Source organism: Haemaphysalis longicornis, unplaced genomic scaffold, assembly GCF_048455015.1.
Source record: "Haemaphysalis longicornis isolate Haplotype H1 unplaced genomic scaffold, Haemaphysalis longicornis Haplotype H1 scaffold_12, whole genome shotgun sequence".
Classification (NCBI taxonomy): Eukaryota; Metazoa; Arthropoda; class Arachnida; order Ixodida; family Ixodidae; genus Haemaphysalis; species Haemaphysalis longicornis.
In genome coordinates, this window is record NW_027526225.1 from 50,325,355 (window position 1) to 50,338,549 (window position 13,195).

Sequence of the window (13,195 nt, forward strand, 5' to 3'; positions counted from 1 at the left end):
TGCTTTGTAGAAATCCCAGCGTGGCGGGAGTGCCAACAGTTAGTGGAAGAGCGCCCTCCTTCTCCCTTTCATTTTCACAGCGCCATCCGCGTATCGCTCCGAGCCTGTTTCGAGGCTGTTTGCCACGCGTTCCTGTGTTCCCTTTCATATTGCTCATAATAGTACCTATTAGCATGCTTTCTGTTTTTATTCGTGATTTAAGAAAAGATAAAAAGTTCTACACGTTTCTATAAGCGTTTCTGTTTCTCTCGCTAGTTTCTTGATGATATCCTCACCATTGACGCTTTTAAGAATGTCCGTCCCCACGCTGAGCTGCGACAAATCGCTGAGGCAGCTGCAGCCATCACTGATCAAAGCAATTTTTGATCGATTTCAGCTTGCTGAATGACCTTCGACAGTGAAATTCGTTACCCCCAAGCACAAAAAAAAAATCTAACAGCAACATAAACATCTGGAAATGAACCTTCAAAGTTTTCACGAATTAGAAGTTTCGCCATGTCCGCCCCAGAAGAGCAGCCTTCGTTGCTCACATATGAAATAAACTGCCCAAGCTCATTGGGAAATATGCGCCAGCCAGACTAGATGGATACTTTTTGCAATGCCCAGTGCCTGCAGGCTCCTCATAGCTGGGGAAAAGCAGTACCAATCTTTAATAACAGCAAACTGCGAGGAGACTTCGGTGTAAGCGCTCAAGTGAGCTGGGAGAGCGTACAGGAGATACTATCACGACGAGGAAGGTTTCACAGCAGAACTTAGCTCAAGGATATTGTGTCTCTGCCATGCTCGTGCCTTCAGTGCTGTCATATCATGTCAATTGTTGTATCGAGTCGGTAATAGCGTGTCGATTGTGAAGTCCTAGGTGCTCTCGGACAGACAGTGCGCATACGGTCGGCCCTGAGAAGCATCATGTTTATCTCGGCGATCCATGGTTGCATACGCTACGCAGGGGTTTGCGCAATCTACTGGTAAAGTATGCAAAAGGAGCAAAGCTTTTGAACAGTGATGGTCGGCTGAAGATTCAAACTAGGTACTTTGTCAAGTACCCCCCCCCCCCCCCCCCCCCGGGACCGTGTAACGCCCTGCATTTGCACAAATGATTGATCGTAATTGGCGGCAGTAACACACTAAATCGTAACACACTAAAGCGGGAGGAGACGGCGAAGTTTACGCCACACATTTATCTACATTGGGTTACACAAATGTGTGCACTCTAAACGCATTCGTGTAGTTCTATAGCATGGCGTTTTGTAACAAACGCTCCAAATACGCGGAAAGAGTAAACGCTCGCTTCGCGCTACGCGAAGCTTCGCAGCACTTGGGGAGCGCGCGGAACGCTGCGCGGACAGCGCGCAGATGCACCCTCTCGCACAGCAGCGCCGGCGCCGCCGCCAGTCATCACCGTCGGGGCCTTCTCCGCGCCCACCCTCAGCACACTAGCCAGTACATTCTAGGCACCATACCTCTAGGCAGGCAACAAGTCAGCATGATTCAAAGCAAGCCAATCTGGAAAGCCAACTGCAGGCTTGCCAGCGAATGCTGGCAGCTAAAGAGAGGACAGCAGCGACAAATCCTGTGACAATGACATAGTGGACAGAACCCAATCAGGTTTGTGGCTAATTAACACCATTCTAGCTTCCCTGGCTGCTGTCAGCCTTGCCTATCTTGGCCAGCTTACCAGCGTTCGAGGAAATATTGTCCTATTTTCCGGCCTTCCGAATTTCAAGCCTGCTTAAAATCGGGCCTGGCATATTCGAGCAAATATGGTAGTAAATACTGAACGTTCCATGCTTTGTATTTCATATTCGATAGCACCAGAACTTTACAGCAAGTGTTGCCAAGAGGTAAAAAATCTCTATTCCTTACCCGGAATGTTGACAGAAACCTCTATTTGGCTCACAAATTGTACACACATCGTGTTCCACTTCAGCTGACATGCATGAGAGTAGGTGCTCACTCACGTCACGCGCAAAAAAGCCAACCCACGGGGATGTGCTGTGCAGTGAAGCTTGGAATTTTGTGTGTTATGAGGAAGAGCCAACTTCTGTTACCCGACTATTCGTAAAGTTTGAGTATTTAGAATTTTGAATATAAACAACTACAAACAAATATGCTGCAAATAAAATCAATTACAGTAAAGCCTCATTACAAGAGACATTTGAATAAAAGCGGTTTGTTTGATTTTTCTATGTTCGTCATGTTAGCAACATTGCATCGATTAAGTCAATCAATCGAATACTGTGCGAATACTGCTTACAAGAGTACAAGAGGCCCAAGAAACATGTCTCTTGTAACCAAGGAAGAGACCTTGGTTACAAGAGACACATTTCTTGGGCCCCTTGAGTGTCTCTTGTACTCTTGTAGCAAGGTTTTGCTGTAGTGAGCAGTATTCGCACAGTATTCGATTGATTGACTTAATAATCGATTGTGGGACACTTTGCTGTCCGCTGTCCGGGTACACCCGACTTGGGTGTACCCAAGGTTAAATCTCGCGGCATTTCTCACTGCGATGCGCCTGCACCCTTTCAGGGTTCCTACGGGCTTCAAAAGCAAAAAATTCAAGGGTTTTCAAGGACTTTCAAGGACCAGAAAACACATTTTCAAGGTCCCCATCTTATGTTTTATCTGGGATTATTTATAACTTTTTCAACAAAATGCAAAATTTTGATATTGCCTAATACCTAAGAACATTAATGCACATTTAGATACGCGCTATGAGTTCATGAATTCTCCCCCAGCTTCATTTTTTATTTCATAGTTTATATTTAGAGGTTTTTTTTTCTTTCTTGGTGTTTTGCTGAGGCTGTTTGATTTCAAAACTTAGTTAATGTTGCCTGCCTCTCCTGCTTTGTCAGCAAGAGTATCAGCTGAAATTAACTCAGCAAGTGTTGCTGCAAGGCAGGATGAACTATGTACACGTCCACCATTTGCACGTAAAAGCAAACGCAGATGGAGCGTATGAAGCACAGCAAACATGCACTGAAAGGCCGTCCACAGACTAGATGGAACATGCAAGATAGAGAACAGAAGCCGGCTTTCACGAGATTGTATCGCGACATGAATTCTGTTGAGGAGTGCTGCTCCCAATGTCGCCTCGTAATAATGAGAATCCACAACTCGTAATTTCCCGGAATACACTGAAACTTGATTGTTACAATGTTTCTTTACATTTTAACACCTAAAATTCACGACAAACACTTGAAATTCTTGTGAAAAGATAGGGCCATTGGTTCTCTCCAGAAAAATCAAGGGTTTTCAAGGACACTTTAAAAATTCGAGGACTTTTCAGGCCTTGAAATTTACACTTCTAAATTCAAGGGTTTTCAAGGTTTTCAAGGACCTTTGTATGCATCATGCACCATCTCTTGAGGGATGAGTGAACTTTGTCTGCTGAAGTTTTATAATTTTGCAGTAGAGTGCAGCACAATGATGAGCACAGGCCTTCTGGATTCCGGAGCGTTTTCACGTGCGTGCTGTTCGCTGAGTCTCAGCATGGCCGTTTTCTCGTCACATGCTTTCTAGCGAAAGCGATGACGACTTCAGTGAGGAAGAGAAGTGCGTGCCTCCATCAGTAAGTGATGACAGTGATTCGACAGAAGAGAGTGACGAAGACCAGGATGGCGGTGGAGACAGCACGGTGCCGACCATTGCTCTGTGAGCTGTGAAAGGCAACGAATTGCTGGCGAAATGTTTTTTCCTGGCATCTGAAGGTTTCCATTGTTAATAGTTTCATTTGGAGGAGCACACAGCTGCAGAATCATGGTGAGAAAGAGCGGGGAAACGTGCAGTACTACTGCAACCTCATCTAATAGCTGGTGTGTGATCCGAGTGCTCGAGCCAAAAATCGGGGCCCATCTGCATGTATGGAGTGCGAGGAAAGGCTAGATGGGAGGAGCCATTTCATCTACAAGCTCCCACGTCGAAGCAGCAAGGACTGTGCTGCTTGTAGCGATAGACAAACAAAAAGGAGGCAGGAGAGAAACAAAGTTGTTCTGCGAAACCTGCAGTAGCCACCCTCGTCCGCACCCAGGAGAATGCTTCGAGCGGTTTCACACGCTGCTCAAATATCGGCAAAGAAGTTGCAAGCAGAATGCAAGAGCAGAAACAAATATCCTGGGAGTTTTTCTTGCACAGCTTGTGTTTTCCTTTGCAGCACCAGAAACTGGCAAAATAGTTGCGGACCGCAACAGCCGAAATGTGGGCAAAAGTTCTGGACTGCAAAGGGTCAAAGCACCGATGCCATGAGCCCTAGTGTAGTGGAGGGCTCCGGATTAATCCTGATCACCTGGGGACCCTTAACATGTGCCAAAACCTTGACACAGACGTCTTTGGCTCCATCTGAATAGCAGCCACCACGCGGCCGAGATTGAACTCTCGTCCTTGGGCTTTATTTTTTAATTTGAAAACTTTGAATGCTTCAAAAGGTAACACTGCGCTGCAAATCAAACAGCTAACGCTATTCCCAAAACATTCAAGGTTTCTGAGAAGAACAATCAAACATCCACCTGAAAATGCAGCCGCAAAGGAAACTGCCCTAGTTGGGGGGTGGCCTCGGGTTCAAATCTTGGACCAGAAAAGCTGGATTTCAGGCGTACGTTTGATTTTCCTCTACAGAAACCTACTCCACCTCGGGGATGTTCCCCTAGATCAGACCGGTTGGTAACATTTGAGGTTCCCAATAGAGTCTCGGCCCCATGTGGCGTTCCCCCCTGCCACTCGCCTGCCATCTCGTTGGGGTGGGGCCGCTTGCCGATGGAAGGGAAGACGATGCAGTCGCGGATGTGGTGCAGCGCGGGCACGTCGACCGCCTCCAGCTTCCGGATGTCGCCCATGTGGTGGCAGGGGTTCTTGGTCACGATCACGGGCCCTGGGCGACAGCAGCAACACGCAAGCAGATGTGTCGTCATTATTGAAGGAAGCCTCGAAGACAAACCACAAGTGTGGTTAATTTAAAAGAAGTGCTTTTATTTATTTATTTATCAATACCGTTGGCCCTTGGGTCGTAGCACAGCAGATGTTACAACTGGTAGGGGGTGCATTCCGCCGGATTTCATTGTGACAGCATTACACACTCAAAATGTGCTACACACAAAAAACAATCTCGATAACAACGATACCAATTTGATCGCAAACTTTGTACGAAGAATGGAGATATTAGGGACAACGTACGAAACAGCGGGGACTCCCCGGCCATTTTCCGGCGATTTGTCCATGCTGTTACAGACTCTCGTTCTTGCGATTGGTGGCCGGCAACCTAAGCCACCATTGAGACACATGACTGGGTGATTGTACCAGGGCCTTCTAGTTCCATTTGATTGTGTCACTTGAATGCTAATGTGCAGTGAACACAGTGGTGGCTGCGTTTGAGTGCTTTCCCATTCTACGGGGCCCCTCCTTGCCACAGTGCGTTTCTGCAGCGCAAAATTTCAAAGTTTTTCGGTACTTCTAGCGAACTTTCGGTTAAAAAAAAAAAAGCCCCTTGCGGCTAGAATGGAGCGGGTGAATTACCAAAGGCTAGCTCTTTCAAACTGAACAAAGCTGTATTTTCCATTTACAGCCCCTTCAAACTGGCCTTGAAGACACCTGGGCACACCAAGGTGGAGGGCTACGGATTGGCTACAGCCATGCAGACAGATTGGCTATGGCCATGCAGGGCTACGGCCATGCAGACAAAACAAGAGTTTGGTTGATTCGAAAGAGGGTCTTGCTAGAATAACACTGACACCACTTTTAACGCAAGCTCCACACAAATAGGCTATGTTATTAAGAAAAAAATCTTGAACCTCTCAGTCTGATGACGACGGCGGTTGAACGCAAAGCTTTCTTGTGATGGATTGCTGATTTGGCCAATCCCACACCGTCAGTTATGCGCTGTATACTCTGGAGGCGCGCACCACTTTTCTAGAAAACCCACGGCAGCTCTCAGGTGTGCATTCCTTAGGCCTAATGTTTGGGTTTGGGCTGTAAGTCGCGAATCCGTACCTGCTGCTTGGCGTTCGCTTCCACCACGTCGAAATGGAGCAATCGAATAGACGCCGACTTCATAACGTGAGAGACACAGGTTCGATTCCGGCTGGGAAGCGTTTTTTTCCTTTCATTTAACCAACAATCATTCATCATCATCGTCAGAGAAAGTTGGCTTTCCTGCAAGGCGTATTGGCGTACAACGGCATCGGTGAGGACACCAAAGCTTCGCTTTAAAACAGGTTGGCCATGCGACCCAACTAGCTCATTTCCCACACTAGAACTTATGACTTACTATGGGCAGCTGCGCGAATGGCTGAGGCCGGCAAACGCAAGTTACGCAGGGCTTATAAGCTCGCAGAACAAGGTATTTGTGCTTAGATTTAATGCATATTCCTTTTATAGCAGCAAGAATGGTGGGGTAAACAACGAAAGTAAGAAAGTACACGTAAACACGGAAGCACCAGTGTGTACTGCTGTTGGTAGTGCACACACGATGTGTGTCATAGCTGCACAGCAGCCGGCCGGCCACTTTGGGGTTGCGACACTGTTTGGTTGGCGTAATGGCGTAAGCGACAATGTCAAACACACCAGCTTGTCGAATATACCCCAAGCTTCCCAAAACGATTACTACCGTATTTATTCGAATATAGGTCGACCTTTTTTTTCCGAAAATGTGCTTAAAAATTGAGGGTCGACCTATAATCGTGACCGAAGAACCTCGACCTATAGTCGTGATCAAAAATGGCGAGCGCACCGAGCGATCCGTTTCTCCGTCGCGCCCGGCGCTCCTCAATTTGAGGCGGCAGCGCGGAGCATCTAGAACAAAGACAGGCAAGAAAATAAAGGAAAAAATAACAAAACAATCAGCGTAAGAAAACCACCCACAGTCACTGCCGGCTATCGCGCATTACCTGCGGCCGAACCGGACACGAGCGAGCGCGAGCTGACGTACTGGCTAGAGAGCCAGATTGGCTTGGCTTGGTGTCTTCAGAGCCGCGGTAGCCGCTAGCGCGAGGTGGGGGTAAAGGTGACTTTCGCCACCTAGCGTAGCCACCTCGTGAACGGAACGGCGTTGCCTGCTTCGCTCGCTGTCTCTACTATCTCCCGTTCTCCGTTTCATGCGCTTTCTTTGTTTGCTTCGTTGTGATTTCCGCACACAATGTTTTTCTCGTGCGCATTGCGCGATGTCACGTCGGACTTAAGCGGCGGGTGATCCTGTTTGCTGAGAACTTGAACAACTGCGCCGCTCAGCGAGAGTTAGTCGTTAATGAAAAGCTGATCAGGGGATGGCGGAAACAGCAGGACGAACTTTTTGAAGGGACTGCGTCGTGCGTTTCGAGGCACGATGCTCTCGAGAAAAAACTCTGGCTGCACGTGAAAGAGGAGCGTGCGAAAGGGCACCGAGTGTCCTGCGAAGATATTCAGACCAAAGCTCAACAGTTAGTGCTGCGAGGCGGGATTGGCCGTTCAGCCTTCAAAGCCAGTCGGCGGCGGGGGTGGGTAACGAACTGCGGCGCAAGTTCCGACGACGACGCAGTGTGTGGCTCCGACCAGTGAGGTGACCGCATTGTAAATAAATGGGAATTTTAAAAAGTTTCCTCAAGTTTTTTCTTAAAAGTATGGGTCGACCTATAATCGAATATATTATTATTTTTTCGGCGACTTCAATTTTTAGGGGGTCGACCTATATTCGTGCTCGACCTATTTTCGAATAAATACGGTACCTACCGCAACAAAACAAAAAAAAACAGCCAGCCAAGTGCAAATACAGTCAGAAGCAAAGTGAGGGGGGACGGCTATGCTGCTCAGTATGGTCACGCCATCTAGGTAGACTGACGGTAAACAAGGCGTTCGGCAGTACGCTGCAGACAAAACAGAGCACTAAAGTTCGTTTGAAGACCTGCCCTGGTTACGTCATCGCAAACGTCACGAAACACATGATTAGGTGGGAGAAGGAAAACCTTAACTTAAATTGATTCTCAGTGAATAAAGCATCGTTTCGTGCCGGACAAGCGCTGTGGGCACTATAAAACACCGAATCTTTCTAATTGATTGGTTGATTGTAGGCTTTAATGCGCCGATGATACACAGGCGATTAGGCACGCCGTACTGGAGGGCTCCCAATTAATTTTGACCACCTGGGGATGTTTAACGTGTGCCAAAAGCTCGATCACATGGGCGTTTAAGCTTCTCGCCTCCGCCAGAAAAGCAGCCACCGCGGCTGGGATCGAACCGGCATTCTTGGGCTCAGCAGCAGAATGCCTTAGCCACTGATTTCAGGGGTTCGAAACAAGCACTGATGCAACCCATTCCGCGATGCAAATGACGAGCTCGTACCTTGTAGGACGACGTACTTGTCATCGGGACCGTAGTGCATCATGTCTTGCGCGTACTGGATGAAGACCTGGCCGTACGCCAGGGTGCCTGTCTCATCCATCACGCCAAACATGGTGCGGCCCTGATCCGGTGGTATCGAGATGTTGGCCTTCTCCCGGAGCTGCTCTGGAATTCAGAGGAAGCACAGACTCTCTCATGGACGAGTTTCGATGTGAACGAGAAGTGCTTACAGAGTGGTAAAGTGAGATTGGTGGTAATGCGATGCTCACTACTACAGCGAGTGCTTATGCAAGCATCCTGTTGTATTTACGAGAACATACTCTTTCTCGAGCTTCTTAAACACGAAAATTTCAGTCTGACTGTATGTCTGTTTGTCCCTTGATGCATCCACTAGGCCAAAATACAGTAGAATTCTAAATCGAGGAGTTTATAAAGGCAAAAACTTTCCACGTCTCTAAATACAGCACCTCATTGAGCAAAAAGAAAACATCAGGTGTATTCGAGGCATGTGGCTTTTGTGACTCAACGCTCATAACTGGAGTTATTGTGGCTTGCTGTTATTTTTATCTCCACTCCTGCAAAACCCAAAGTAAGCTGAATGAATGAATGAATGAATGAATGAATGAATGAATGAATGAATGAATGAATGAATGAATGAACCCGTACCAGGCAATATTCTTTTGATGGAAAATGGATGCGCGGTTGATATTAGCAAGAGCAATAAAAAGTACACTGAAAAGAATGTTTCGACTTAAAAATACGAAGAGCGCTTGCGCCCGAGCTTAGACCTTGAGGAGGCGTTCCAAGAAGCCCAATAGTAACGGTAGGCTCCAGTAGAGGGCACGCAGGCAGTGGGAAGGCGGGAAAATTGAATTGACTTGAGCAAACCTCCACCCTGTTTATCGTGGGAGGACCGAGGCAGGAGGATAAGAGCATGAGAGGTGGGCAGTGAAGAAAGAGAGGCACTTATGTGGCAGGGGCGGCAGAAGGCCATCATCGTTCAATGAATCCAGTCTTTTACCTTCGACTGCAGTGGCTGCAATTTTCTCCCGAGTTGCATAGCGATGACCGTTCAACCACAAAAATCAGTGTGACTGACAATGGACTCGGAAGAGGAGCCAAGTGGTATTAATATAACAAGTGTAATTTCTGGATCGGTTGATTGATTGATTTGATTGTAGGGTTCAACGTGCCGATGCAACGCAGGCGATGAGCCACGCCGTAGTGCAGGGCTCCGGATTAGTTTTGACCACCTGGAGGGGGTCTATACTAAGTTGACATTTTCCAATTCCCCGAGTTTTCCAGGTTTTCCCTGAGTCTTTTTGATCACTTCCCTGAGTGACACAGAACTCTGTTTTACGCCAACAATGGATGACACCCCTTCACCAGTTGCTGTCACCCTCTAAAAGCACCTTATAAAATAAAATATGACATAATAAAGTTTGAATGCTAACCAGTAACTTTTATCGCATTCAAAAAGAGAACATAACAGAGTGGTAGTAAAATTCACAGTGATTGAAATATCGAAAGAAAAAAAAAGGTAAAACTGTACTGCCATGTTCTCAGCTCGCACTCAATGCCTCAGTGCCGCATTTCACTGCTTCAAAGAGTTTATTCTGGTTGGGATGAGAGACACCTGCATCGTAAACACCGTCACATTAGGTGCCCTTAACTCTTTCGTTACGGCGGAAAAAACGGCCGATTTTAAGTGCTTTCACAAAACGTTTTTTTTCTCTTGAGCTACTGGACACATGTAGCCTTGCTATGCATGAAATTGTAGCTTATAGATTGCTCTTCGAAACACAATGCAGTAGTTTTGTTAAAGGTACAATTACTTACAGTTTATTTGTCAAGTAATCAGGAAAAAGCCACCAAGAAAAGTATACGAAAAACACAAATCGGCACTTTTATACCGACTAAAAATTATTTCAGGTATTTTAAGATATACAAATTGTTCCTAGGTTCCTTGGCTATGATTCAATATATAAATCAACAGTGTACACCAAGTTTTGGATTTTTGAGGGCCCGTCAACCTAGAGCAACTGCCGGCTGTGCCACGCCGCGAGGGCACTTCAAGGGTGAGTGAGCCTCTGTAAAATGTGCATCCAAGTACCGTACTTACCCGATTCTAACGCGCACTTTTTTTCCGGAAAAATAGGTCGAAAAATTGCATGCGCGTTAGAATCGGATACGAAACCGAAACCGAAACAGCGGAAATTTCGTCCCACCCATCGCCTTCACCATGTCAAGATGGCGTAAAGCTTTTAGCAACGATTTTTCGGACGCAGGAAGCATAGGCGCCTAGGCTTTTCTATCGGTGTTCACACAAATCGTCAAATCGTTCCACTTGCGCGCTTGATAACAGCCATGGCAGCAGCGGCTCTCACGTGTTCAAAACGAGCGGTCGGCTGAAGCATGAGCATCTGGAGAAGCTCGCAGGATGGGCGTGTGAGGCGTGGGCCACGACCTCATCAACCATGGTTGAACGTTAGCTCAGAAGTGTGGCATCGCGAACGTGCTTGATGGCACCGAGGACGAGATGTTGTGGTCAGCGGAGAGCGACGAGGAGTGAGATGAGTGAGATTACTTCGGGAAATAAATCACCCGTTTCTCTCGCATTCGTTTTTCTTGCTCACACAGTTCCGTGCGCGTTACAATAGGAGGTGCAAGTTTTTTAGTTTTTTGGTCAGGAAAATCGGGTGCGCGTTAGAATCGGGTAATTACGGTATACTCTTTTGTGTCCTCGCACAAAATACTTATCAGTTCGGTGGTAAAAAACAAGAAAAAAAATCGAGCGCTCTCGACAAGTGTCGCACCTGAACCCTGCAGCGCTAATCTGACACGAGCGCCAGGTTATCTTGAAGGTAATAGCGCGATACGGCGCGGTGCATTTGGCAAAATATCCCGGCCGTGCATTCTCGAGACCCTAAACACAAAATCAAAACCGCAGTCGTCAAATAAGTAGCACGTTTTGTTTATAAATACAGTGTGGAGTCACAACGAAATTACCTGCCAGCGCTTGTTGAAGTGCGAGGCACCTGAACCGGAGATTCGTCGTCCGAACTGAAATCTGAAGATCCCACATCATTGCTTGACCCCTCACTGCTGCTGGAATCAGAACAATCGACAGCAGGAGCTGCCGAAGTGCTTGCTACAGCAGTCATACTGTGCGGAGCACGGCGCGAACCCGACACCATTTTCCCTGCTCCTCCTCTCCCCCTTCGGTTCAAATTTTTCTTGCTACGCCGCCACCACACGAGACACATAAACAAATGAAACCGAAATTGAAAGAGAAGTTGCCAATGAACACACCAGATGGCTATAGTTGTCTGTGGAGCGCGGGTTTCAGATTTTGCGGGAGATTTAAATCATCGGATGCTGGCTTCCGATTGCCTATGGCACCGTCGTGAAAGAGTTAAACGCCGCCATACTTCTAGCATCAAAGCACTGCGCAAGATGAGCGGGGAGAGTTTATTTGGGATTCACATTGAAAATCAGAAGCACCTCAACTACACCCCACTATGGCGATTCCACGTAAAGTTCTTTCAGGTGCAGCGAAAGCTATGGAGCTGAAACATGCTCTGTCTTTCTATGCAGCGGATTATAGTGCCAGCTTGCAGTTAACAGTAACTCTTAAAACAGCGTACAGTGTCTATATTCGATACTTAAGACATATTTTGAACATGGCTGGAAACTTTTGAAGTTGAAAATTAAGAGAATTGTGTTTTTATTATTACGCTAGATTCACAACTCAAAGATTCGCAATGTGCATCAACGAACTAGAATTCTACCGCAGTAGATGACGCCAGGTGTTCCAGCATAGGATTGAACGCTACTACTGCCCCTGCAGAATCCCTTACGCTGCCCAGGACCGAACAAGCTATCGCGGCACGCAACGTTTTCTTCCGCCTTTCAGGTGTCTGGGAAACACGCCAGAACACAAGGGGAGCGTACAGGGAGTCGGGGTGGGGTGACTCGCAAGCTGTATGAAGCTAGTTCTCACACTGGAACCAGTGACTTCAGTGACGGCTCTGGAGGGCTGTCCACTTCTGACTTGCTGTGACTCGAGCCGGCATTACCGTGAATTTCGCTTCCTTCCTAAAGTATACAGCTAATTTTCCCTGATAGCAGCGCAAATTCCACGAGATTTCCCCCGAGTTTTTGCCAGACTATTCAAAATCCCCGAGAATTCCAGGTTTTCCCTGTTTTCCAAGTTGGTAGAAACCCTTCACCTCTTTAACGTGCGCCGAGATCTCATACACACGGGTGTTCTCACTTTTCGCCTCCATCAGAAAAGCGGCCGCCACGGTGGGATATCAAACCCGCATCCTAATTCCTGGATCGAATTGACAAATGTGTATATAATGGGCAAGTGTATCTACAATGTGCAGCCTACACATTAGCACACACATGGAGGTGCATACGGCAAATGTACCACATTGTGCCCACTGGGTGGTCACACTTGCAATGAACCAACAAACAGACAAAATCCCAAGCCATCTCCACTAACGTGAAACCTGGTGAGAAGCGAAGCATGCAGAGTATAGGTGTATTCAAAGATTGTAAGTCTCTCTCTCTCTTGCAACACGGCGCATGCTGATTGGGCACCAGAGAAGCGCCGGTGAGAGGAGTAATTGTGCGCTTGCTGAGATAGTGACGCCCTCTCTTGCACTGAACCGGATTTGAGCAACCAAATGAGAAACAGACTGGCCGCAAGTTGTCTTCGTGCCACGCGCCGCAGCATGCTGAGAAGCATGCTTTACAGGAAAGAACCTGGCATTTGAAACCAATTTTGAGACGGAATTCGAAAGAAATTTCTGTTATTACAGCAATTAAATCCTGTTTATTTTGATCCGGTCTCATCCATTACACACTAGTTTTTTGTCCATCGTTT

General features: G+C 47.1%; 1 protein-coding gene across 1 annotated transcript in view; it reads right to left on the reverse strand.

The window, feature by feature from the left end:
• The window catches only part of LOC144162622 (uncharacterized), a 59,461-nt gene that overhangs the window by 22,890 nt on the left and 23,376 nt on the right, over positions 1 to 13,195 (reverse strand). Inside the window, exons 8-9 of the mRNA XM_077693236.1 lie at positions 8,302 to 8,466; positions 4,718 to 4,864 (exon numbers count right to left, since the gene is read on the reverse strand). Of these exons, the coding sequence (XP_077549362.1) occupies positions 4,718 to 4,864; positions 8,302 to 8,466 (312 nt within the window). The remainder of the gene's footprint in view (positions 1 to 4,717; positions 4,865 to 8,301; positions 8,467 to 13,195) is intronic.